Source organism: Argentina silus (assembly GCF_951799395.1).
Source record: "Argentina silus genome assembly, chromosome: 1".
Lineage (NCBI taxonomy): Eukaryota > Metazoa > Chordata > Actinopteri > Argentiniformes > Argentinidae > Argentina > Argentina silus.
This window is the reverse complement of record NC_139655.1, coordinates 11336409-11364326: the sequence shown is the minus strand read 5'-3', so window position 1 is coordinate 11364326 and position 27918 is coordinate 11336409. Positions and strand designations below refer to the sequence as shown.

Sequence of the window (27918 nt, the reverse complement as noted above, 5' to 3'; positions counted from 1 at the left end):
ATATATATATATATATATATATAGATATATATATACACACATATATCATATATATATCATGTTTTCAAATGCACTTAAAACCAACCAGCATAAATAGTGTTCATATTTTTGAGTTCATACACAGTTCTTGGATGGTCTCTCTTGTTGCAGGTCAACCATCATCCTAAGAGAAGAATCAGAGGGTGATAAAGCAGGTTCAAGTTTTCTTTTTATTGTTTCTATATAATGTATAACTGGCTCAAATGTAATTTTGCAGTGTTTTAATGGTTAATTGACCACATTGAATCATTTAGTCCTTGAAATGGATCAGCACCCAAAATGGAAAAAGTATTGAAAAGAAAGCATTGAAACAATGAAACACATAATTTACGATTTAGGCGTTTTTAAGAATTACATATTTAATCTAGGCAAAATAATTGTCGATTAGAAATATTGGCCAGATTATCCTTTACACAAATGCATGCAGGCATGCATGCAATCAGATCATCAAATATACCTAATCTTTGAAAAAATGCCATCGTTCACCATAACTAATTGGTGTGATATTCCGTAGGCAAAAGCGACCAATGTGATGCCCTTCAGGACCACCTCCATGTAAGAATGTAGCTATTTGTGTCCACGGTTGATATTCGACAGGGCACAATAAACATAAAGAATTATCGCGCCTTGACCCAGCGTACAGTACTGTACAGCAGGAGGCGGAGGCTATTTTTCTACCACAACGGGGAGACGAATTCATTGCAGGGTTGATGCTTTGTTTTTCTCTCAGCTCTCTACTGTCAATCCCTAATGCTGGAGGCTGTGTGGAATGGTGACGGTTGTATTTGTTTAGTTTTCAACATAGTCAAAATAAAGCGACTGCATGCATGCATCGAATTAAATGGAATTTGAATGCAGCAAGATAGGCTACTGGACACTGTATGGTGGTGGTGTTTCATATTCGGCCAGACTGTAGCTAAGCTAGCTTGCTAGAAATAAGTGTGTAGCTGAAGACGAAAAACATCCCGTTTCCATGGACAACACGTCCATAATAACACAGGTTGCAAATCCAAAAGAGGAGGAAAGTATTTCATCAAGTCAAGAGAAAGGTAAGAAGGCAAATATGTTTTTGATATAAAAGGATATGGGTTATTGCTTATGAAAATATTTGAATTATTTTGGTTGAGTATTATTGCTACTCAGCGTTTGGCTGGCTTTTTCTGTGTGTGTTGCATTAGCAATGCATCCTACTAGACTACAAACATCATACAGTACCAGACTGCTGTACAGCTACTCGCGCGCCTGCAAAATAAGATGATGGATAGCTTGCTTTTAGCTACAGCACATAACTAACTGAACTTAGCATGTACAGTATGACGAATACGATAGCACATTTGGTTTATTTAAGATGGTTTGGTAAGAAGCTAATATCGTACATTTTTGCCTGTCAATGTCAAGAACAGAGACCTTGTCGCGAGCTGTCAGAAGAATGTCACTGTACTGATTCAGATTTCGGAAACGCGCTTCGCCCCCGCTTCGTACTGGTTTGCAATTGCCATTTAACGATATTTATATCAATATCTATTATTAGCTAGCAAACAGACTGGTGGTTCGTGCTACATTAGAGAAGTGTCATGGTTCCTCCTGTGGAATGTGAACGTTTGCTGCGGGTGTGTAGTGTGGGGGCGTTTACTCTTCCTTGAGCGCTCGTGCTTTATGTTGGACTCGGAATTGGGAAATAAATGCACCTTTTGGAGGTAGCACCTGACTTGTAAGGGCATATACACTTCCCCACTAAACACAGTAAGCGTTTAATGAATATAACATCACATGGAAGAGGTAGGCTTAGTGATTGTGTTGTTGTAATAAAAGATGAATGATGACTAATTCTCTAAATTATAGCATAGGCCTTATAGGGGGAAATAATTATTATACATGTATTTGTAATGTTTTTCTCTTTCCCCTTCGTTTGCCCACATGAACAAACCCAAGTGACCACTGAAAAAGATATTTGATCTGAAAAGAGACTTCAAGCCCTCACAACTTTGCATTATGTCATGAAGTCCTGCTGTAGATATACAGCAGCCTTTCCTTTTGAGATGGATCTTCTTTATTCTGAGTAACTAATTGTTGACACTTAGTGAGCCTGGCATGCAAAGTAATTCACCACAGAGTGTTGGATATTTTCTCTAGTGCCATCTAACATTGGAGTATTTGTGGTTAAACCAGATAAAGGTTCCCCTTGTTTTCTGTGTTATTAAATAAGGATTCTTGTTTGTTGGGGAGAAAAATATGGTCTTCTTTGAAACATTGCAGATGGTCGTAGTCTGAACTGTCGTACAGTCTTGTGCTGAAGACCTATAATCACAGACATCAGTTTATATTGTTCTTTATGATAAAATGTGGTTATTATAAGTTTGATATGCCAATAATCAATTAATGTATAATTCTGACCCTACAGGTTGAGTATTTCTCAAGCTGGGGACTTGGGGAGTCATGGAATATCAACATCGTGAACAGCTAGTACTTGTCCATCTGATTGCGCAACACTCGCAATAAACATGTTTATGCATGTATGTCAACAATCCCCTCTTTAAATGTGCCTGGAAATATCCCAACAGCTGCTATCCAGATTATGGAGGCTAAACACATTCCCCCTCTGTTGTTTCATCCATATGAGCCAGGGGTTTACAAATGCTTGCTTTTTCACCCTTTTGTGACATCATCAGTGACAAATACCCCAGAGGCTTTCTGTTTTGATTAAGACTGAAGGGTGTTGTCAGTAGTCTTCAGTGTTAAGTATTCTTCAGTTGCCAGTATTCTGCACTGATTAAGCTAGCATCCTAACTCTACACAGTATCGCACGATGCCAGAATCTTGCAATTTTCATTACACACTGCTTTACTCACATTGTCATAAATTGTCCTGTTTAATAAATGGTATGCTAACAGATGTTGGGACAAGCAGTACTGTATGCACAGTAGAATACAGGACAGAAGGTTCTGTTAGAGGGACTATGCCAGGGATAACCCAGTAGGAGGGCATGGTTCTAGGGACCAGACTCTGACCTTTCCCCTAGACCCCTGGAGCCAAGAGGGTGCCTGTGGGGAAGATGGACGGGCTCTCAACACACCCATCATCATCCTACTGGGAAAGGTCACCTTATAACCATCATTGACATTTGTGAACCAGTGTACTACAGTGTAACAGCCTAATGCACAGTGAGAACCCATAATGTTTTAACATAATTAACTTTTTTTGTGATACAGTACACCAAAAAAAAATCATAAAAAATCTGAAATTAAGTTCTAACCTGCACACTGTACAGTGTACAGCAACTCCTGACTTTCCCCTTGATTCAAATACATTAATCTAACCTCTTGTGTTTACCAGTCATTTTGAAACCAACCGTGGAAATGAAATGCTTTATCACGACGCATCATATATGCAGCCTCATGTATCTTGGTGGTTCGCTTCTACTGACAAGCCGGAACCTCACTAATTACAGCAGAGAAAGGTGCTCAGGTCATCACAAACAGATCAATGAAAATAATTACTCATGACAACCTATTGCTTTTGACCTGCTGGGTAGGTAAATCATCAGAGTTAACCTGCATGTGTGCAGAAAAGTTACTGTTTCTAGAGTGGAATCCAATCCACTGCCCGCTAGAATACCACTCCATTCACAAACTGCTAGCTGTCAGGTTAAAAGACGGTTGTCACTCTGGGAGACCCAGTCCCCTCAAGCTGCAGTTGTGAAAGAGATCTGAGAGAGAGGGAGCTCCTTGTAGAGCAACTACACTCCTCGAAATCAGTCCCGCTGTCACAGCAGTGAAGACTATCTAGCGTTGCGGACCCACTGATCCTGGATTCAGGCCACACATACTGAATATTTCAGAGCAGGGTGAGGCTATTTTCAGTGCCCTATCAGTTTCATTGTAAGCAAAGAAGTGAGTAATTGACTTGAGCGATGTTTTCAACTGCTTGTGCAGGTGGTTATAGATTTTTATCTTCATGCATTATGGATTGTGTTTAATGAGGTGAGTGTTGGGATTGCATGGCAGGGGGATTTCGTTTGTGTTGATGAGAAGCATCACAGGTAATGCCACAGGTAAAGACTGAGCAATGCTATTTAAAGGGCTGATGAGGCCACGTTCATCTGCTGCCCTGTGAGTCAGTTCATCAAATAGACAGAGCTGAACTAGAAGGAAAGCAAAGGTACTAACTAACATTTTAATTTTGGAATAGGCGACTTTTAATTTGTCAAAATGTTTTTACAAAATCTGCTTTCTCTCTCAAGGGATGAAGACAAGATGAACCTACACACAAACATTTCTTGTTAAGCCTTTATTTTATTATTTGAGATAAGCAGAGTTTATTTCAGAAGAGCCATAGGACATGAGGCTGAAAACAGAACTTTTCTTCCCTCCACACATTGGTGTTTTCCATCACCACAGTGGTTCAGTTTCACACTCTGATGCAATGAAATGTAATCACTGTCCAGACGCTGTAGCTGGCTGCTGTTGTGAGGCTCAGAGTCCCGCCCTAGTCTTGCCTTACAGATCAGCCAGGCTTTGCTCGGATATCTCAGACAGGTACCATTGGATGAGCCATTTACCTTAATCAGATTAGGACGGATCTGAGCTCGGCTCTTTATCCCTGCTGAAGCGGCATTGACAGCCAATCAGACGTCTCCCTAGCATTTCCTGCAGAACTTGAGTGCAGACTAAGAGCACCCAACTGATGACGAGTAGACTGGTGGCTTAAACGGTGACAGTTAGAGTTAAACATGTCTAGTTATAGCGCAACGAATGTTAGCGTGAGATAGGAACAAGACTGGCCAATCTATCAGCCTGTGTTCATTTCATACCCCTTTTGGTGAAAGCCACCTATTTTCTGGTTTATATGTGACTCTCTCACCTTTTTTTTCCAGACAAAGTGAGTCATTTCATTTCACCTTCCTCAATAATGTGGTCTGGCCTGGATCAAATAGAGGTGTGTCTGCTTCATATCTCTGGGCCTTTGTAGATCGACACCATCATTTGTCTTCATTGGGAAAGCCATCCATCACATGCATTGGACCTTGATGCTTTAGAGCTGCATTGAGATGAAGATATAGATCCTGCTAGTGCTAGCTGAGGCCATGTACTCAGTGGTTTGTTCCACATTGTACACAAAAATCTTAAACTTAAAATGCATATCATTAGAACAAGGGTTAGGGCCATTTATAAAAGAAACTCAAAGCCTAACATACAGTTTCCACTGCCACTTCAAGTGTTCTGATTTCAGAAACAAACAAATGCTCTGATTCTCCGTCTCTGACAATACTGTTGTCTCCCCACGTTACAGCACTAAGGTTAACCTCAGAAATATACTCACCCCTGAACAGAGAACAGACATATGTTATTCTCTATTACAATCACACCCCAATGGCTGTGCCAGGCTGCAAACATGACAGTCAGACAATATGCCTCCCTGAGAGTCGATTAACCTCCAGCAGAATCCTCCTTCAGAGGAGCCAGAAACTGTGTTGTCCCAGTCTGTGAGATGAGTGCCTCGCTACAAAATGAGTCTGTGCTGTTAATATGCATCACTAGGACAAATAAAAGAAGGTGATGTGTAATGGTTGTATGGTTCTTAACACACACGCGCACACAAACACATACACACACACACACACACACTGATCAACAAAAACTCACGCGCTAAAGTTTTGAGGTTGAATACAACTGGCCTCGTAATATGGGCCTCATTGTAGGGTCATGCTTTGTATCCTTTCCCATTCTCTGCACGCTAGGAGGAGAGAGTAATTACATTACCTAGAGAAAGGGAAAGATGGATACTCGATAGAGTTTTAATTATGTTTTTCTGAAGAATTCATTTGCATTCACCCACAGTGTGTCAGTGGTGCACTGAGGCTGGAATACATTAATATGGTGTTTACGAGGTGTGGACCACACCTGCAGGCTTGTGGGCAGTGTGAGGGGGAGAGACTGTGGGATTTGGCACAGCCAGCCACTCTCCTGTGTGTGTGTGTGTGTGTGTGTGGTGTAGTGTGTGTGGAGGAACCTAAACTCCTCTACTGGCCTGTATAATACATGAAAGAAAGTGGGTAGAAGAGAGGACGGATGCAAAGTTTCAGACACGTATACTGAATCATGCAGTGATTGCATGGTTTTTAATGATGTGTACGCCTTTAGGCCCGTGTCTAGACAAGTCAGTCTGGCAGTCTGGCTTATGCCATACTTTGCACACACATAACAGATCTTCAGGAGAGTGTGGGCCTTTGTCCTTCACCACCCTCAGGTTATTCAAACTGTTGTGCACTATAGACCTGCTAAACTGAGTCGCAGAGAGATGATGAGAGAGAGGGCCACTAACAGAGAAGCTGAAATCAGAGGTCTGTAGGGAACGTCCTTATCACAGATTTATGAGCCTATTTCAGCCAATGCCTCTCAGTAAAGCTGATTATCTACACCTCCAGGGGGAGTGTTAGATATTTCCCCTCCACATCTTTATTACTTCATCCCAATACAAAAATGACTGGCTGACTGCAGAAGGGGGGGGGGGGGGGGGGGGATAAGCCCCTTGACAGATAAGCTTGTTTAGTGTAAGAGTGGAATTGGCCTCCAGAATGGAAGTTCATCACTGTGTTTGCTTACAAGTTAGTGAGCGTGCCTTCCGTGGAACTTTTTATTTGGGTTTTTTACTTGTATGTTAAATACTTGGGCTCAGTCTCTAGGCCTATTCTTTCGGCTCTCCACATAATTGCATTGTAATTACAGAATGTTATGTTTTGATTATAGTAATCTTAACTTGATGTCACAATGTTACAACTTCAGCTGGTCCCTCAGACAGACCTCTACTGCACTGGCATAGCACAGTGTGAAAACACAGGGACTAAGTGCTTGTCTTTTAGTGTCATTCCTTAAAGCTGTGAGTGCTGCTCTTAGAGCATGGAGAGGAGACAGGAGAGAGAGATGTGAGAACGGAGAGAGGAGAGGGTGAGGAGTAGTTAATTATAAGGCATCCAGCAGACCTGTGAACAGTATGACTCTGATGGTTATGAGATGCAGCGGGGGAGTCGCAATCCCGCTGCAATCCGTCCAGAGAGAGGCCACCAGGGAGAAGGGAGTGGGTGGACTCTACCTCTGCTGGCTCCTACACTGCCTGCCTGCCTGCCTGCCTGCCTGCCTGCCTGCCTGCCTGCCTGCCTTCATACTGGGCTTGAGCTGATACAACCAGGTAGCTTCCTGCTGCAACTGTATCCTTCTCTAGAGTGTGTATGGGTAGGAGTGTATGGCTTTAGAGTTGTGAGTTGCCTATGCTGGCATAGCTAGTCAGTGAAATTACTACATAGCCTACACTCTACTGTAGTTCTAGTCAGTACCAAAAAAAGTACATCCTATGTTTACTTTGGAATTAAACATTCTCCGACACTTCAGCATAATAATGGCTCTGAGGACACAATTAGAGGCAGCAATAACAACACGCTTAATTAGCATAAAGGCCCTAACTATCTAAATACACACTAAAGACCTTTATCTTATAAACCGTTAGTCCCTTCTGTTTGAATAACAGAATGTAGTGCAAAGGTTAATGATAATTTGTTTAATGGCAGTCTCTCTACTGTTTCAGAATGGGTCTCTAGCCTTTAACTGATCTTTTAGTACGCATTATTAAATGTTACTTTAATTATTAAAGGAGAGCAGGAAACTTGCAAAATTAAAAATGCAAGGAAGAGATAAATTGAATCACTTCACCCCAAACAAACAGGCTAAATTAGATTTTTAAATTAGATTTTTCTGGGGGCATACAGTCACTTCATTTGTGACAGCAAGATTGATATTTCAGCGTGAAATCTTTTGACTTACAGTAGTTGATTATCACTGGCATAAGATGGCTTGTTGGATTATTCAAGTCTATATATGAAGTGTACACTCTTGCATTCAGTTGCTAGATGTGGGTAAAGGCCTTCATCAGTGCCCCACCATTGGTACTGCCTCTGGAGCTAGTGACCGCCAGCCACCTGGTAGCCCATTTCCTTCTCCAGCACGTGTAGGCCCTTAACTTGTTTTTAACAGGGCTGTTCAGCATGGGGACACTCTTGCCCACAAACTGGCTATTAATTGTGCGTCTGTCCAGCTAAAGGGAGATTGTCAAAACAGATCAATACTGAGAGACAGAAAGACAGAGAGAGACAGTGTGTGTGTGTGTGTGTGTGTGTGTGTGTGTGTGTGTGTGTGTGTGTTTGTGTGTGTGTGTTTGTGTCAGATTACTGTGCTGACAGGAACATGCACTGGTCCTGACAAGGGGATGGCCTCTGTGTTCAGTGCCCTATTCATTCTGGCACAGGTCTCTATTAATTGGCCATTAAGAAAGGAGAACATGTTTTATGAAAATGATTTTCTATCATACTTCCTCTTTGCTGTGTGAGAGGTAACTTGTCTGAGCTCTGCAGATTCTTGACATTACAGTGGCTACCTGGATGAATAACAGATAGGACCAGATAGAAAATCACTACATGAAATTGATAATAAGGCTCCTTCCCAAAACAGAATAGTTAATATTTTTATTTAAAGAAGGAAGAGCAGTGTGAATCAAGTTTAGAAAGAAGATAAAGAGACCCAGGAGGGAGTTTTTTCAGTCTCTCTATACGGTAGTTCAGGGTGAACTCTATTTAACAGTGGGAGTCTCCAGGGACAGTAAGTGGGACACGCTGTGTGTGGAGATGGAATGTTTCTCTGAAAGAGAGAGCAGTAGCAGCAGTAGTCGGCTACACACACACACACACATACACACACATACACACACACACACACACACACACACACACACACACACACACACACATACACTGTCCTTCGTGCAGCTGAACACTATTGCCTACCTTCCTGTCTGTTGTTTCAAACCAATGCATTTGCATGATCATGAATCTGTGCATTTCATTTGCTTAGGGAGGAAACAGTGCTGTTCATTATATTCACTTACCCTTAGTTACATACCTGCATTAATACAATGTTTTACACAGCTGGGGTACATATTATATTTGAGGAGAAAACTACTACACTTTTACTGTAACTGCTTGTTGAGATATTATCATGGCATTGTTGTATTAGTTTTGGGACAGGGTCCTCTTAGGTGACCATTGTACTATTGTACTAGTAGCCTATGTGTCATTGTGAACTAGGCCACAGAGAACGTTGATTGTGTGTGACATTCACATTAACTCTCTTCAACTGACAGTGATGAAGGATTCCCCATCAGTCACTTATCTTCTGCCTCGCGGCTCTCATTTGGAAACCAGAGAAAAATAAAAGAGAAATTCCAACTACAGCAGCCAGCGGCCCTTAACAACGTGGGCTGTGTTGCCTTGGATTGCGTAACTCAGTTGAATAGTCAGATCTCCCTCATTATTTCTCTCTGAGCCCTCGGTGGGCTTATTCCTCCGTGCCTGTCACATCCTTCATCTCGCCATGTGCTTGAGTGACAGCAGCCTTGCCCCCATGGTCTGAAGGCAGGCAGACGGGCAACGCTTCATACCACAACCACACACAGCCATGCAAACGTAGCTACGGCAGAAGAGGAGGGCCACTCTCGCCCAGTGATGGCAGCTAGGGGTCTTTATCTGAACATCATCAGTCAGAGATTAGTTCAATGGATCAAGCTGCTGTGCGCCAGGGGTTGTGGGTTTAAACCCTGGCAAACCTCATCTTGAGTGAGATGGAATCCAATCCTTGAGTCTCTCTGTCTCTCTGTCGGTGTTGTGCATGCGTCACTGTGAATGTCAGTTATGTAAGATGATGTCAGCTATATATAAGTCCTTTTCTGAATAATAGGAGTGTAAAGACCACAGGGGCAATGGAGGGTCGGTCCCTCTCTGTGACTAAAGGCATGTGCTGGAACCAACTGTGGCACCGAGGCCACTAGCCTCAGCTGTCCAAATGGGGATCGGAACAGAGAGGGTGAGTGAGAGAGGGTGAGTGAGAGAGGGTGAGTGAGAGAGAGTCAAAGATAGTGTGAGAGAGTGGTAGAGCGAGAGGGAGTGAGAGAGAGAGTGTGAGTGAGAGAGAGAAAGAGAGAGCATACAGTCAGGCTCAGCTGGCTTTGCAAAACCAACCCCACCCAGCTGTTTTGTTCTGCTCGCTGTGTGTGTTTTGAAACAGATGTGCTTGAATCCAACTGCTGTAGGAGCCGGTCTGTTGTCATAATTGCTGGTACCCTAAGTGGGAGTGTCTCCTATTTGCCAGCTTTGCAAAATCTGTTTTCATTTGAAGAGCAGGAGCTTCAGCTTAGGTGTACTTGTAACTCTTTTGTGGGATGTGATTTTCATCATGTCAGTTTGGTCGACAGTACATTCATTTGTTTTCTTCATTTTCACAACTTCTTTGCACCATGTTCTCTGTAGGGACTTCTGGAGCGTTCTTTTTACACTGACACAATGCACAACATGGAGTTTCCCATTGATGCTCCCTGCTATTCATTCTGTCAGGAGATGCTGCTGTTAAACTGACGTAAGAGGAAGCAAATCGTTTAAAGTCAGGAACATGAAGGAAGCAAACCGTTTAAAGTCAGGAACATGAAATCATAAATCTCACCTACCCACTGTCTGCCTTCTTAATACAGACTGAGCAAAGGATAGTGTGTGTGTGTGTGTGTGTGTGTGTGTGTGTGTGTGTGTGTGTGTGTGTGTGTGTGTGTGTGTGTGTGCGTGTGCGCACGTGTGTTTTACATGCCTGCTCTGGGCTGCTGCCCAAAGAGAATTATATCTCACATGGAATGTTATATAAACCTCAGACTAACAGCTGGTCCCACTTCTGATGCATACAGTCGATGCCTGAATCGCTGAAACAGGAGGAGGCAAATCGCTTTGAACTAGTGCTGAACTAGTGAACCTAGAGCCAACCTGATGCAGTATATCTCTGCCATACGGTCACATTATAGAGTGTTCCAAATCTCAGAGTTATACTGTATAAAGTAACAATCTCAACAGTGGTTGAAATCAGCATACCTATGGGTTTGTTGCTGTTTATTTTGGTGTGTGTTAAGTGCCTCACGGTGCCACATAAAACCAACCTGGTTTCCATCTGAATTATTAAACTGGCACCTCCATGAGGAAGCCTGCTTTCACAGTTGTCTCCATATCCCCCAGCTACTCCACTACAGTACCTGCTTGCTCTCATAAGGACCTTCTCCCTGTCATTTAACTGATCAATTAATGTTTCTTATTGGCCAGAAAGTGCACACACCTTGTCTCTCTCTGAAATCAGTCACTTTTTCAAAGGCAAGAATGAAAACCAGCCGACACTTGACCCGTAAGGACCGCAGTTGTTCCTATCACAAGGCCGAGTGTATTAACCCTAACGCTGATCCACAAAAAAAAAGAGAAGACCCACATCTAAACTTAAACTTGGTATCATATTCTTTTAAATTTGGCATGATGCTGACCGGCTCTGAGTGTGTGCCCATAACTTTATTTGCATGCTTTTATACAAAGCGTGCACATTGAGAGAGAGCTCATACATCTTTAGCTAAGCTTTGGATCATATTCTCTCCAACCTGGCGTTTTTCCATGTGGTGGGTCACAGGGTGAATATCTCTTCCTGTCAGGAATGTTGGGAATTTCCTGTGTTTTCCTGCTCTTCCGGCCCTGTTAGTGGCTCTGCCCGTGCATGTGACAGCCAGGGATGTGGTCGTGTGATTGAGGAGAGAGCCTACTATCAGGTTATCGAAGCTAATGCTCACAACACACTCACATGGGCCTGGTCTGTGTGCTTGGGTCACATTTCCACTGAAAATGTCTGCATGAGAACAAAGAACACAACACATAGGATGCTGCTGTGTAGCTTACACTATGGGCAGAGAGTCCTGCAGTGAGGAGGATGTAATGACTGTTTCCTGGGAGCTATTGTTAGATGAGCCGCAGAGCAACGTGCATCACCCTTTACCTAGATTTTAATAGGGTTTACCCCGCGCTCGAGCACAAGCACACTGTCAACTCTTTTAGGCTTGGATTCTACAGAGTGTCGGCCAGTATCTGATTTGTCCTTGAATTGATTTGAATGAAAACAGGAGTGTTGTTGTTGTTGTTGTTGTTGTTTATGTTTGACCCAGGGGCCAGTGGTGTTGATGGGGAATGTTGCACTTCAACAATTCTATTCCCTGGACCTAAGAGGACAGCGTTACCATGCAAACTGACTCCACACACATTCCTGTGGACAGTGAAAGAAAAAGGGAGAGAGAGAGTGTGTTGTGTGTGTGGGTTTGTGTGTGTGTGGGTTTGTGTGTGTGTGTGTGTGTGTGTGTGTGTGTGTGTGTGTGTGTGTGTGTGTGAGTGTGTGTGTGAGTGTGTGTGTGTGTGTGTGTGTGTGTGTGTGTATTTGTGCGTGTATTTGTGTGTTCTGTTGAATGTGTGTATGTGCTCTGGCAGCATTTGACTCTCAGCAATGTTGTTTGTGTCGGTTGAGAGAAAGCCCTGTTTGTGTAGGGTGGTGTTGCTGGAGGGGGTGGGGTTAGAATAAGACCCAAGTATAGGCTGCCTCGCCTTCGCCACTTTACCCCCACCCACTCTACACCCCTGTCTCCCCCACTCCCTCTCTCCCTTTCTCCCCTTCTCCACTGTCTCCCTCACTCTCTCTCTCCCCTTCTCCGCTTCTCCCCCACCTGCTGTTTCAGGCAGCTCAGTTGGGCTGGCAACCAAGGTGGGAAAATATAGACAGGGTCTCAAAATGGAGTAGCAGAGGAGGAGGAAAGACAGGGGGGCAGTGATATGGGGATGTGAGGGCTGGAGTAGGAGAAATGGGGATGAGACAAGGCCAGACAGGTCACTCTACCCCCAGATACTATTTTAAAGTCCCATTTAGAGTCACAGTCACTCTTTATGAGGCATTGCTAAACTGTCAGCTTGGTCTTAGTTTAGCCTCTGCTAGGAGGGCACCGTGAATAGATGGCTTCATTGCTAGTCAAAATGTCCAATGAGATTAGCATTGCTGCTCAGTGTTGTTTCTTAAACACCCCATGATAGTAGATGGTTGACCATTGTCCACTTCTGCAGCTTATCAAGGAAAGTAGCCTTTTATAATTACCGGGCTCCAAACCCACTCCAGAGTGATTCAGTGTTCTTGTCTGTCAGAGAGAACAATGGGGATGCTGCTCTACCCTAGTTTTCAAAGTTTAATTAAATGTGACTAATAATCACCTAATGAACTCACACCTTGCAGCATAGATGGACCCTCACACTGTCTCCTAGATGAAGTATGGTCTTACTTTATTAACACATACCCTGTGTCCAATCTCACACCTTCAGTTTGCTGTCTGTGGGAGTGTCTGAAATGAATTATCAGTAGTTATCAGTGCTCATGTAAAAGATATGTGATGATATCAACAGCTATGGTAGGCCTAATAGTAGTAGTACTGTAGTAGTAGTAGTAGTAGTAGTAGAAGGCTGTTGCTTTTTTATGGTTGGTGTGTTGACTGTTTATTTTCGTCACACCATTCCCCGTAGAGCTCTGTAATTACTAATTAGTGTGTGTGCTCTGTGTGCTCTGTTTGCTGTGTGTGTGTGTGTGTGTGTATGTGTGTGTGTGTGTGTGTGTGTGTGTGTGTGTGTGCTCTGTGTGCTCTGTTTGCTGTGTGTGTGTGTGTGTGTGTATGTGTGTGTGTGTGTGTGTGTGTGTGTGTGTGTGTGTGTGTGTGTGTGTGTGTGTGTGTATGTTGATCTGGGATCTTGCTCTCATGGGGTTAATGCTGTCTGCGTGTGTTGTTTTCCCATGGCTCTAATCAGTTCCCATCTGACTATACTCATGCATCAACTATTACTGCTCTCTGTCTCTAGATAAGGGTCAAGACCCATATACTGCACCTAACCCACATATTTAGCCTCAAAGAGTACTATTATGAGCATCGGGCCTATAACATTATGTAATATGCTATTATGGTAATATGATTGTGTAAAAGAGCTGATCAGTATGTAGTAGCAGTGGCTAGGCTGGTGGTAATACACATTACTGCTGATGTAGCCTACATCTCGAACAGTGATTTGATACCATTCCTCATTCCGTTCCATGCAATACAATGAGCCTGTCCTCCGATTTCTGCCTCCACCAGCCTCCACTGATCTCCAAGTGTATCACATTGTTTTGGGTTGAGGGCCAACTGTGGTTGGTAGGTATGAACACTTATGTAATCTCTGTGTGAAATGAGTTCTGTTCTGTAGGCTATTCAGAGCAAGCTGTACCTTTGGTTGTTTACATACAGTTAACTATACCGCTCTTCAGAATATCTGTCTGGCAAGAGGAGAACCAAGTCTAACAGCCAGACTGGACCGTAAGCACTGAAAGACCAGAGAGAACATGAGTGGATCCTTAGACATCAATTTGATGGCTCTCAGACCTCTCCTGGCTGGATGTTGTGCAGGAGGCCACAGACAGCCTCATCTCAGCTACAGCCATGAGTAATTGGGTTGACAGTGTCATATGGTTGGCTGCATTGTCCGTACACTAACAACATGCATGCAGGGACAGTCTGTGATGTGTATTTTCAGGCAGTTACATTGATCAAATCTCAGCAAAGCCCCTTTAAAGCTGCAGTAGAATGACACATTCCAGGGTTCAGCACAGCACAGCATTCAGGGGACTTTGAGTTTGTGATTGAAATGCAGCCCCAAAGCCTGTTTTTGGTTAGCCTGATACTTTCAGGCATTCTTAATTCATTTTTTACCAAGTTCTCAGTCCACAAAAACCATAAAGCTGTCTCATAACTCTTTTTTGCGATGGACAGGCTGCTCTGCATTACATTTGATTGCATTCGCCAGCCAAAATACAATTAGGGCCTAATTTATCCCCAGATCAAACAATTCTCAAGGGTTGTAAACACTCCTTCGCCTCTGTTGTCAGACTGAAAGTAGGCCGAGGGCTTCACAGGCAGATGATGTAACTATGGATACTACTGTAGCCTATGTGTCATGTTAGGCTCTTGGACAGTCAGTCAGGGACCAACGTCGAACAAAGCCTTGGATGTTTATTTCATGCTCTCAGTCTGCATGTCATTCTTCAATGTAGGTCTGGAACGCAAATGACTTCATGTCACTACTGATTACAATGGAGCATCTATTTTGCACGATGATGACTGAATGTTTCTCTCTTCATTAGATGCTCCAGTCCCCTTGGTATGATAGGTGGTCATTGTAGTGAAGGGGCGGGAGGCAGCTTGGTTGTATGCAATAGCAGCTGTGTTCACACAGTCACATTCCTACAGCCTACAGTACAGTATGCATCCCAATAGTCTAAAGCCATTGCTTTCGATGCGGAGGGACTCTAACAATAATCCTACCATTCTCTCTCTCTCTCTCTCTCTCTCTCTCTCTCTCTCCTCCTTGGTTGGAGAACCTTTGACGTTAATTAACTAGGCTACCTTCCCAGAGGGCAATCTGATGGTGGCTATTTCTGTCCCTGTGTTCCCTATTGCATGAAAAACTCAACTTTACGTATTGCATAAACACATCTCACTTCTTCTGTTACGAGGCATGACAGTTCCTTCCCTTGGTAGGGCATCACAGACAGGAATGCTAAACAACTAGAAATGCCATTTATCTTGATAACTTTGAAGGAACAGTGTCATGAACAAGACCATTCGGCTCCTGAGTGTCTAAAATGTGCATAATAACGAGACATTCTATCTGTGGTGTTTTTTTTTGTTTTTTTTTCAGTCTCACAGTCCAACAGCAGCCTAAAGAAACAGAGGAGCCGCAGCATCTTCAGCCCCTTCTTCTGCTGCTTCCGCCACTACAATGTGGAACCACCTTCCCCCAACAACAAGAGCCTCTCTCTGCCCCCACCCCCGGAGGAGAACGGCAGCCCCCCCAAGGTGACAGACACTCACTTGCCTGCCTGTAGTCTGGTGTCACCCTCTAGGTTGACTGGGAGGGATACTGTGGCATTAGCCTGTGTGGATGGAAATGGAATGTGAAAACACATTATACAGTATATTTATGTCAATATGCTAGGAGAAAATAGGAGAACATTGTATCCATGTGCTCTGTTAAAACATATCTGTAGTTAGCTAGCATACAGCTCCAGCTGTGTTTCTTGTATTAATGTAGGCTAGTCAGTGTACAGCAGTGTTTCATGACAAATGTCTCGGGTTCATCAGAAAAATCCAGTAATTACTTTGTACCTGATTCGTTTAGTACACTGGTGAGGGTTTACTCGTTCGAGTGCTGAGACGCAGGCAACACTGTGCACTCTCACTGAGCTCCCCAAAATTTTCCAGCTGTTACAAACCCGTTGAACCCAGTGGTTGTTTACCATCCACTGCTCAGAATGATGGGCATGGTTCCCGTAGTACATTCTTCGATATCCGCCGACACATGCACGCATGCACGCACGCAAACACGCACGCAAACACGCACACACACACACACGCACGCATACACGCACGCACGCACACTCCACACACACTCACACACACACACACACACACACACAAACACACACACACACACACACACACACTTCTGTAAGTACTGCTGGTCCTTTAATCCCCATAAAGTGGGCCTTGTGTATGTCTCGTGTGATGGATTGCCCAGCGCCCATGCCTCCCCCTCCTACAGCATACACACACTCTGACCAGTGTGGTATGTGTGTGAGAAGCGAACATTCTGCCCATGGAAAAGGTGCTGAGCCCAATCTCCTCCACAAACACAGCCTTCTGCTGCCAAGGCAGGTACACGCGGCTATAAATGGACCAAAATAATATCACATTTACACTAATGTTTGCCTGTAAATGGCTCACATTCTGAGGCGGAATGTGCGCCCGTTTTGCAGGTACATGTGGTCAGACCTGACCCATTCTGGACCCCTTGTTAACAAATGAGTTCCCATATATTCAGATGAACCTGGCGAACTCACACAGCCAGAGGGATCTTGGTTGGCGCTCAGAGCAAATTCTTAGTGAGCTGGATCTGAGCCCAGGGTCTCTCCTCGAGTCTTGTACTCCTGTTACTATATCTTTGTTACTATGGTTGCTCTGTTTGTGTTTGCATCCAGTGTTCTCGCTCTCTTTTTTTCTATGCATCTGTTGGTTGTTTTAATGTTGATGTTGTCTATATCTCTCTCTCTATCTCAAAGTGTTAATGCTTTTTTTTTTTCTCTCTCTTTTTCTTCCTTGTCTCTCTGTCCCTCTTTTTCTCCATGCCTACCTCTCTTTCTTCACTGTTCACTCCTCTCTCTCCCCTCTCCCTTTTGTTTTGTTTCTCAGTGTGACCAGGTCCAGGTTATCCCCATCCCTAGTGTATGTATTAGCTCCTTCATTTATCTTCATCTCTCTCTCCCTCTCTTTTTTCTCTCTTCCTCTGTCCCTCTCTCTCTCGTGCGTGACTGTGTGTTTCTTGTGACTTCATTCTAGGTTTCAATACTTGGCTCTCTTTTTTCCTTATGCACAACTTGCCTCTCACAGTTAAAGATGACCAATGTCGTAATTAAGCATCTTTGAAGGTTGAAATCACATGTCCTTTTTCTTCTACCCTCACTTTAACTGCACAAGTGAATCTAATCTCCATGCACTTCAAGAAGCCATACACCAAGTAGCCATACACCAATCTTAACCGTGGCTTCAACCATGAGAGGAATAACTGCCTTTATGAGGTTTGCTGTGGCTCTGACGTCTTAAGTGATAGCATGTGCAGTGACTTCACCCATCCGAAGGCTCTGTATTGGATCAAACTAGTCAGTTCCCCTTCACATTCCTTTACCAATGGAACAGAACATTTGATTCCACCCTCTTATTTAGTGATTTTCTCATTAGGTAGAATGTAATTGAATTCTGCATCCTTGTGTTTATCAACCACTATTACGTCCTGGCAACAACAGTCAATGAATAGATGACTTGCTGTCAAAACACTTGATTAGATTTGGTATTTGTCAATATTGCAGCAGATTCCATTCCTCACTGAACTACGATATAGGCTTAGTGAATTACTAGTTGAGACCCACAATTGTTTTATTTCATTTCTGATATCATGGGTTATCTCTCAAGTTTGTAAAAAGGTGGTTCCCCTCTTATGAGGCTTAAAGCTCTACTCATAACTTGTCATTTTGGAAAAGGGGAGAGCAGCTCACCTCTTGCCGTTGGGTTAATTTAGGATATTTACATTAGCCAGTCTACACTACATTACTCAGCCTACACTACATTACCCAGTCTACACTACATTACCCAGTAGAACCACTGTCCTCCTGTCTTCTCTGACAATAGCTCAGTAGAGACAGGATGTTCCTGTGGAGACCAGGTCTGGCGTGTTACTTCTAACTGTGTCCAGTCAAGGACTCACAGAGGTGGCTCTAACACCCTGGGTATATACTGTGTGGGCCTAACTGGCCCTAACAGCCCAATAACACCTGAAATCCCTGCTCTGTTCCAGTGCTACTAAAGTCAACTAAATATGACCCCAGGTCACAGGCTTGTAGTGAATGATACCAATGATAACAAACTTTTGTTAATTCAGGAAATTGATGCACTTGAAAACATTCTCATAGAGACTTTTTATAGGCAATATTCAATTATGAATTATTTAGTATAATTGAATTATTTATTTCAATTGGAGATCAAAAATTGAACTAGACCCAGACAGAGTTATAGATAGGGAGAGTTTGATCATTGCAGTTTGCAGATAGCGTCTCCCTATATTGCTCTGGACCCCGACATTTGTTGTCCATGTTGTCCTGATGGAGAGGTTTGCGATCTGTTAATCAGTCAATCAGTCTCTTAACTGTCCCAGTTAGTGAAGTCATTGCTTGGTATTAAACCTAGTGTGCTCCCTGGTGGCGCCCCCTGGCTGTGGTTCAGTCTGACTCACACTGGGTCCTGAAGGGCCGTTTGTCACTCTGCCTCTGCCTGGAAAATGTCAAGGTCTCACTCACTCTGCTGCTCTGCATGGATAAATCACACACATCAAGCCCTCATGGGATGTCATTCAATGCCCTTGTTTGAGTACTCGATCAGCATGCAGAGCTGTGCAAAAGGGATGATTAAACGTCACAAACACTAACAGGCAAAAAGTATGAAACAAAACACACATCTACATATGGAGTTAGATTTATTTAACACCGTATACACAATAATGTGTGTGTGTCTAAGTGTGTATGGATGTGTTATGTGAATGAGCACTTGTTTCTGTATGTTTGTGTGTGTCTGTTTAGCGTACAGTAAGTGCATGTCTGTGTGTGAGTTTGTGTATCCCCCCTATGGCGCTCCCATCTGGCATGCGCCTGTCTGCCCCCGCCCCAGGCCAGGTTGGCAGAGGACACGTCATCACATTAGTGTTTCTGCGTCTTCTCTGTTTGGGAGGAGTGCCAGAGGCGGTATAGTCACAGCCACACTAGGCTAAGTCAACGTGACTAGGCAGGTTAGACTAGACGACACAAGACTAGATAGGAGGAACCACAGTAACACATGAGAATAGGGAGCAAAACCATCTTTATCGGCCGAGCTATGACTCATTTCGCAATGTAACCTTGGTGTCGTCTACATGGCCTACCTGTACATGGCCTACTGGAAGGATACTATGACCATGAGGCACTGTATAACATACAGTGTGGCCTGCTGGGTAATAAGCTGCTAGTAAGTGTTTGGTATACTGTCAGGGCCTTGGACAGTGTTGTCTACTCTCCCTGTCCTCATCATCTCAGCGATGCCGCTCCCTGATCACTCACTCACTCTCCTCTAATTAGTATGTGTACAATGTCCATCTCTGTCTGTGCCAAAAGCTTTGTGTGTGTGTGTGTGTGTGTGTGTGTGTGTGTGTGTGTGTGCGTGTGTGCGTGTGCGTGTGTGTGTGTGTGTGTGTGTGTGTGTGTGTGCGCGTGTGTGTGTGTGTGTGTGTGTGTGTGTGTGCAGTCTCTATCAATCTCTCTCCTCTCTAATGACCTTGTGTGTGTGTTTGTTGTGTTTCTCCTTCCAGCCACCAGCCAAGTTCCTCTTACCAGAGGTCAGCATACCAGACTATGGCAAGAACTGTGTGGTGATAGATCTAGACGAGACTCTGGTACACAGCTCCTTTAAGGTAACTGGCATACCATACTGTTATAGAGTATTATTGCTATTCAATTGAGTAAGATGTTATCCAAGAGCATTGAGTGAGTCAGACAGTGTGAGTCCATAATACCTACCATACAGTATCAGCTCAGTAAGCCTGGATAATGTAAGACAGGTACACTGACAATGTTGAGTCTCTTATGAAACAGGAATGGGAGTTACTGCCTTATTCTAGTTCAGCTCTTTTCTTCAGCTCACACATGGACACACACTTCTCTCGAAAGTCCCCTCCAGGGACGCACCTGCCCACCCCAGTGACCCAGTTCTCTTCTCCAAACTGATTGTACCTGGTTTGTGTGTGTGTGTGTGTATGTGTGTGTGTGTGTGTGTGTGTGTGTGTGTGTGTGTGTGTGTGTGTGTGTGTGTGTGTGTGTGTGTGTGTGTGTGTGTGTATGCGTATGCGTGTGTGTGTGTTTGTGTTGGAAAAAAACCTACTTCCCGAAAAGAAAATATTTGGTGTTGATGTGCATCATCTGCCAGTACAGTGTTGGCTGGACTATTCAGCTTTGGTTGTTGGTTCAGAGAGGAGGGAGGAGGAGACTGTCTGAACGGGGCCCAGAGAGGAGAAGAAAGAGAGAGAGGAATGGCCCAATGTATTTACACACACACTGTATGTTCCAACACACCCACAACAGTCACATACCAATACAACATACACAGGCACAATACACACACACACACACACACACACACACACACACACACAGGGTGTGTCCCACTCCACAAGAGAGAGAGTGGGAGGGAGAGGGAGTGAGAGAGAGAGAGAGAGAGAGAGAGACAGAGAGAGCAGCCACTGGTAAAGGACACAGATGAAGTGAAGTGTGTTAGAACTCATTTAGCTTGTTTGGAGAAAGGTCGATGTGATTTCTGGAGAGATCAGTAATCCAAACTCTGGAACACGCTGTCACTGAGCACTCTATCCATCTCTCTTTCTCTCCATTGCTCTACCCTTTTATCACTCTCTCCCCCTTCCCCCTTCCTTCTAGCACCCCCTTTCTTTCTCTCTCTCTCTCTCTCTCTCTCTCTCTCTCTCACGCTCTCTCACTCTCTCTCTCCTCTTTTCATGCTGTAATTCCCTCACTCTGGCTGTCTTGTATCTGTGCCAATTAGAGAGAGTTGAGAGATAAGCAGCTGTTGTGCGCAGTCTTTTGTCAGCCAGATGATTGTATGATCCAGCGGAGGAGCAGAAAGGTCTGATCTAGCAGGAGGAGCCCAGGTCTCTGTTCTCAGATGGAGATGAGGTTCCCTCTCTGAGCCCAGCCACTGTTGGCTAATCTCATTACACACTGGCTGTGTTTGTAGATGGACGAGGCCACTGTCTACAGTACACACCTGTCCACAGAGGAAAGATGGTGTTCAGACAGGACTGAAATGGCAGAGCAGTGTTTCCTAAGCTGTGGGTAAGGACCTGCATCTGTGTTTGCGGATCACAGACAGCTTGGTCTTTGCTAATTCTTTCTGGGTCGTACAGTAGCAGAAGATGTAGTATGGTTGATATGGGTTGTTCATTTGGTGGGGTCACACAGAGATACCTAAAGCGTGTCATGGGCCACAGTGTGAGGAAGCCAGTGAGAGAAAACGGCTCACTGTGTTCAATGCCAAAAATAACTGTACGGTAGACTGTGGACTGTGATCAAAGGTCAGACCTCTATTTGCTGCATTCTAACAACAAATACTCCCCCTGCTGGACACTGTTTAAGTTGACCCCCTAGTCATGTGGGGATTGGATGGAAGTTTAACATTAACTCCCCATGGCATTGATATTTTTACTAAAGCTTAAAGCTGTTGACAAACCTTAGCATGGATCAAAGTTCAACAATTATGTAGTTAATGTTGTTTTTTGACTAATATTTGCATGTGTATCATTGAGCTGCCACCACGAACAAACTGTTTAGTGGCGGAATATCTTCTTGTTTTTTTTCTTCAAGATATTGAGAAGAAAAGCTCTTTGTCTCTTCTCTGTCTTACTTGCTCTTTGCCAAAGTGACAGCACTGCGCCACCCACTAAGTCCTTTCATCCTGCCGGCACTCTTTCTACCCGTCTTCCCCTCTCCCTCTCTCTCCTCCGCCTTCTTTAAAGATGAGTGGAGTCAGCCTGTGAGAACGACAGTAGTCCCTCTCTCCCCATAATCGACTGTCAGGCAGCAGCACACAGGTTCTCCCTTGAGGCTAACTCGTATGAAACACTCTGCTATAGGTAGCAGGAGTTAGTACTCCATCCACACTGTGCTAAAGGCATTTCACAGTCAAGCTTGTACTTTCTCTGTTGTGGAGAAGGACCTCAACAGGGTCGTGGTGGTTTTATTTGTTTGTTTTGAGAGAGATGAAGTTGAAGTTCTTAGACTTGTGTATGTCTCTCTCTCTCTCCTTGCAGCCAATCAGCAATGCAGACTTCATTGTTCCGGTGGAGATTGATGGAACCGTTCATCAGGTACAGTGAGTGCTATTGAGATAGAGGACAGCTGTGAGAACATCAATCTGTTTGTTGGATATTGTACTGTACACAGGGGAAATACAGGATTTCCTCAGAACATCCATGTACAGTTGAAAGAATTCAATAAACACAACAAACCAAGATTAATAATGCACAAGGCCAGTGATTAGAGAAATAAAAAGATCAACAAACTGTGATATAAATTAGATTTGATCCTATTCTCTCCAAAACGGTTCTCTCTAATGCTGTTGTTCCTTGATGTTGTTTCTTTTTCATTCTCTTTTATCTTACATTAAAGGCAATGTGGGAGGAGGGCCCAGGAGACACATCCTAAACTCCTGCTGAATCAAAACACTTCTGTTTGAATCTGTCTTCTTTGAAATCCTGCTCACTGCAGAAGAAGCAGGTTACCTTGGTCAAAGGTTACTTGACTTGGTGTCACCATCAAAGATCTCTAGTATCGCCAAATACTCTGGAAGCACTGAGGAGATACTCCTGTGTTTGTGTGTGTGCGTGCGTGCATGCCTTTTGGTGTGTGTACGGGAACTCAGCACCCTCTCCTATCGATTGCAGAGTGTTAAGCAGTGTCATGGCTGTGACCTGGTTCAAGTAATCCAGGATAGGCTCTGTGTCTGCGCCAGCCTATTCTTGGTTACTTGCACTGGGAGGCAGCAACTGGTCCACAGAGACAACAAGAAGAGGATGAAGAAGAGGAGAGAGAATGTATCCATTCGGTGATGAGAATGTGTTTTGGGTTGTTTTGCTCCGTGTCTGGGCCCCACTGTATGTGTTACTGTTTCCTTGCCCCCCTTAGATCAGGCATGTGTTTCTGTTTCAGGTGTATGTGCTGAAGAGGCCCTACGTGGATGAGTTCCTACAGAAGATGGGAGAGCTGTTTGAATGTGTTCTCTTCACTGCCAGCTTAGCCAAGGTTTTTTCAACTATTTTCCTCCTTCATGACAATCACGTCATAAGACATTATACAAGGGGGAAATTACTGTACACATTAAAAAGAAATTCTTTGATTGAGGCTTTTAAGGCTGAAATCTTGGCCTACATCACAAGCAATATAGCATTTTTCACGATGATTGTTGACGATTTTCGTGATGTAACAGAGTTTACAGGTAGACAACTTTATTCCAGAACTCCTGTGTTTGTTCCTGTACTTATTGAGAAATATGAAATATGTTTCAGGGCAGGGTGGAAATGTCATGGATATTTGAGTGTATGTGTGATGTCTGGCGGTAAGTGTGATGTCTGTGTGTTGCAGTACGCTGACCCTGTGGCGGACCTGCTGGACCAGTGGGGGGTGTTCCGAGTAAGACTCTTCAGGGAATCCTGTGTGTTCCATCGAGGGAACTATGTCAAAGACCTCAGTAGGCTGGGGAGAGAGCTCAGCAAAGTCATTATCGTAGACAACTCTCCCGCATCCTATATCTTCCACCCAGAGAACGCAGTGAGTACTTTTTCATAGATCTTGCAACACTATAGTTGTGTGTTGCAATTCCCACATGGACCATATATTCTACTAAATAAATGTGTTCACTCGAAACCACTTTGGATAAAAGTGTCTGCTACCAGAAATCTTCCCTGAGAGTTTGGAGGACTGCTACACTTAGGGCCAAAAAATGGAACTGGTAATGATGATAAGATTCCATCTCACACAATATGTGTCATGGTTCCATCGGATCACTAGAGGGCAGTAGGGACCACCCCAAGGACTTATTAGCACGCAGGTGCACTTCATTTCTAATTAAGGACCTCTCCCTACAAGTAGTGTGTTTTTCCTTTGTTCAGTGTCGTAGCTTGGTACTTGCCATCTACTACATTCACTCGAGCGGACCTAAGTTATTGTCCTTGACTATTCTCTTGTATCCAGTGTCTTTAGGTTAGACATCGTGTTGGTTATTTCCCCAAAGTCCTTGCCTGTTCTTCTCTGTGGAATAGCAAGTAAAGTGGCCTATTGCCTTTCATCCTCATTCCCTCGTCTGGTCTCCTATCTCTGTGCTCCTGGGTTCTACACTACACAACCTTACAATATGTGGCTAATGTTTGTCTCAAAACTAGCTGTTCTCTCTCTCTCTCTCTCTCTGTCTCACCCACACAAAGTCCTAATGGAGCAGAAGTGAGTAAGTGGGAGACGTAGTAATGGATGTAGTAATGATGCTACTAGATAGTTGTAGCACTGAATGATCATTATGCAGTCGTTGCAGTACTGAGCTAAATGTTTTATTTATTTAACCTTTATTTTAGTTATTTAACAAGGGAGCCCTGCATACACACAATGTACATACATCATACACAGTTACAACATTATAAAACATAATGCTGCACAGATACATGTACAGTCAGTGTTTCTCATGGATGAGCTTTCCTCTGTGGAGAAGAGGTGGCTGTGTTGCGGTGTAGCTGTCACTCCTGGGGTCTTTGATGCACTTCCTCATGAGTTATTTACCTCGTCTCTTGAGCTCCTCAGTTATGATGCCATCATTTAGCGTTGTCAGCTGCCAGCGCTTTCAATCAACTACAGTACACCCCCGAGCACCTAATTAGAAGCTATTGAGCATGGCAGCATCTCACCTTTGTGATTTTAGAATACAATACCCCAGTAATACAGTAATTTGACAAGCCATGCATTTACTCTGTAGCCCTGCGATATGTGTGTATACGGTGCTTTGGAGATAGATAGACATAATGCTATAACTATGTTGTCCTGCTGTAGATGCCAGTTAGGCTCCCCATCTTGGCCCAATTGTTGTGTGTTTAGCAACTGTTGCATCATTATTTTGAGTACACAGAGCAGATAATCTTATAATGTTCTCTCTCCATCCCTCCTCTCTCTATCCCTATCATCATTTTGCTATTTCTCTCTCCCTCTTGATGATTCACTTCCTCACCCCCCCCTCTCTCTCTTTCTCTTTCTATCTCTCTCTGTCTCTCTCTCTCTCTCTCTCTCTCTCCTCCCTTCCATAGGTCCCAGTGCAATCGTGGTTTGACGACATGGCGGACACAGAGCTGCTGGACCTGATTCCTCTGTTTGAGGGCCTCAGTAAGGAGGAGGACGTTTACAGTCTGTTACAGAGCCTGAGGGCCAGGTAGCACTGTCTGTCTCCAGCCCCTGGCCCCACTGGTCCCCACTGGTCCCCACACCTCGGCTCCACTGTACAGAGGCCCCATCCTGCTGCTGCCGACATGTGGCTAAAGTCCTGTCCTCCCACTGCCTACAGAGGGCGATACAGAGCTCCATACCTGAGAGCGGAGTCAGTCGACGGTCTCTCCAAGGGTTATCTTGGAACCTAGAATCTGACTTAGTGAGACTACTCCAAGGGTTATCTTGGAACCTAGAATCTGACTTAGTGAGACTACTCCAAGGGTTATCTTGGAACCTAGAACCTGACTTAGTGAGACTACTCCAAGGGTTATCTTGGAACCTAGAACCTGACTTAGTGAGACTACTCCAAGGGTTATCTAACACCAGAGAGAGGAGAAATGAGAGACTCTGTGGGTATAGTAATTATACAGTGCAGACAGTTTGAGGATGGATAGTCGCTTTTATGGGACTTCATGTTGACAAATCCTAATGTCAAGTAAACTTGTATATAGTATATGTTTCTAATTAATTTACAATGAATATGAAACAACCTAATTTTTTTTTGTATCAGATATAGGCCTATCAAGTTACTATCCAACCATGTTATTTGTATTTACCAAAAAACTAAAGTTATTTTCAGAAAGTAAGGTGGAGAGGGTTGAAGACGTCCACTTCCTCTGGTGTGCATCGTGCTATGCAGGCTGTCCTCTCTTGCTCACCGCTAATTCTAACAACTGTGATTTATCTTATCTTACCCAATGAAGTGCCTTCTGGACTGCTGTTTCTATGGGGAGACGTTACATTTTGTATGCTGCATATTTATTTACAGCAAACTCAAATCTTGAAATTAACATACACTTTACGAGTGGGAGATGAGTCTTTATTTTTAAGTGGTTATTTATGCTGAGAATGCCACAAATATCCATTCTGAATGGTATGTTATCAGTGGCTTATATAAGGCCATTGTGACTCATTGTTTTTGCCTTTGAGTTCATCAAATATAGAAATGTGTAAATGAGAAAGCTTTTAATGACATTTGAAAATACATGCTGTGACTCCTTCAAATTGGTGTGATTTATGGCTGACAATTGCTGTATGACATGCAATTTGATACATGACAATGGTTGTTTGTCAAAGGAGGACAACTACAATATAGTGCAAGTCCAATGCATAACTATTTAACTAAACAATGATATGTTTGATTAAGAAGCAATCACTATCCCAAATAACTGTCAAAGTTTTGTAACAACTACAATATATAATAGTAAAGAACCACTGTCATAATTCGCATAGTAGATTATATTAAATTATATTTATTGGAAAAACAAGATGAAGTACAGTATAAAGAATGTTGTTCAAATTGTGTGGCATTATTAAAGTTGCAAGTTTGCACACTGTCTCAATTTATGGTTCACTTTGTTGGAATGTGTGAGAACTCTGTAGTTAATATACAACCATGGAAAACTTTTTTAGTTACATGTGTGATCTTGCTGTGAATGTTTAGCCTCACTTCCCTAGCAACTACTGTAGTCAGATTATTAGGAATTACGGGCCCTTGTTCATCGCGTATCGAACCTTGGATACTTTACAATTTTACCACAGTTTCTGACTCAATTATGTGTATTGAACCATTTGTTTGGTGATGCCATTTGTGCCATTTGTGGTTCAAGTTTTACTCAAGGTAAGAAAAGCTACAGTGTGTGTGTGTGTGTGTGTGTGTGTGTGTGTGTGTGTGTGTGTGTGTGTGTGTGTGTGTGTGTGTGTGTGTGTGTGTGCGCGCGCGCGCGCGCGGAGTACAGCGGCTCTTCTAGAAAATTGGGGTGATTATACAATATTCTTTTGTCCAACTCCCCAACAGACTCATATGACCTACACCACTAGATGAATGGAGACAGGTGGTTTGTCAAACAACTGTCAAACATACAAATGATTTTAAAGGTGTGGCCGTTTTCTTCAGGGAGTGTAGTTCGTGCGTTTAGACAACTACTGACGTATAGAAGTACAGTAGGATTCTGAATGCCTACTGTACTCTAGTCTAGCATACAATGTGTTGGTATTTCATCAAGAATGTCTAACCAGAAAAACATATAACCTAACCGCCCGATTGTGTTACGGTAATCGGTGTCGGCCCAGAATTTTCACATAGGTGAATGTTCGCTCACTGAGCACTTTTTTAGGAGCACTATATTAATACTGGGTAGGGCCTCCCTTTGCTCTCAAAACAGCCTCAATTCATTGTGGCATTGATTCCACAAGATGTTGGAAACAGTCCTTTGAGATTCTGGTCCATGATGACATGATTGCATCACGCAATTCCTGCAGATTT

General features: G+C 43.5%; 1 protein-coding gene across 1 annotated transcript; it reads left to right on the top strand.

Moving 5' to 3' along the window:
- The first annotated feature begins 853 nt into the window (after positions 1–853).
- On the top strand, positions 854–26951 carry ctdspla (CTD (carboxy-terminal domain, RNA polymerase II, polypeptide A) small phosphatase-like a). Its single transcript, XM_083677621.1, has 7 exons — positions 854–1088; positions 15686–15843; positions 19934–20035; positions 22442–22498; positions 23340–23432; positions 23772–23957; positions 25475–26951. The coding sequence occupies exons 1-7, from the start codon at positions 1013–1015 to the stop codon at positions 25598–25600; spliced, it is 798 nt and encodes a 265-aa protein (XP_083533747.1). The 5' UTR covers positions 854–1012; the 3' UTR covers positions 25601–26951.
- The last annotated feature ends 967 nt before the right edge of the window (positions 26952–27918 follow it).

Coding starts and splice junctions, on each gene's coding strand:
- ctdspla (XM_083677621.1), top strand. CDS start 1,013: ATGGACAACACGTCCATAATAACACAGGTTGCAAATCCAAAAGAGGAG. Junction 23,433..23,771: donor TCACTGCCAGCTTAGCCAAG/GTTTTTTCAACT, acceptor TGTGTGTTGCAG/TACGCTGACCCTGTGGCGGA. Junction 23,958..25,474: donor TCTTCCACCCAGAGAACGCA/GTGAGTACTTTT, acceptor TCCCTTCCATAG/GTCCCAGTGCAATCGTGGTT.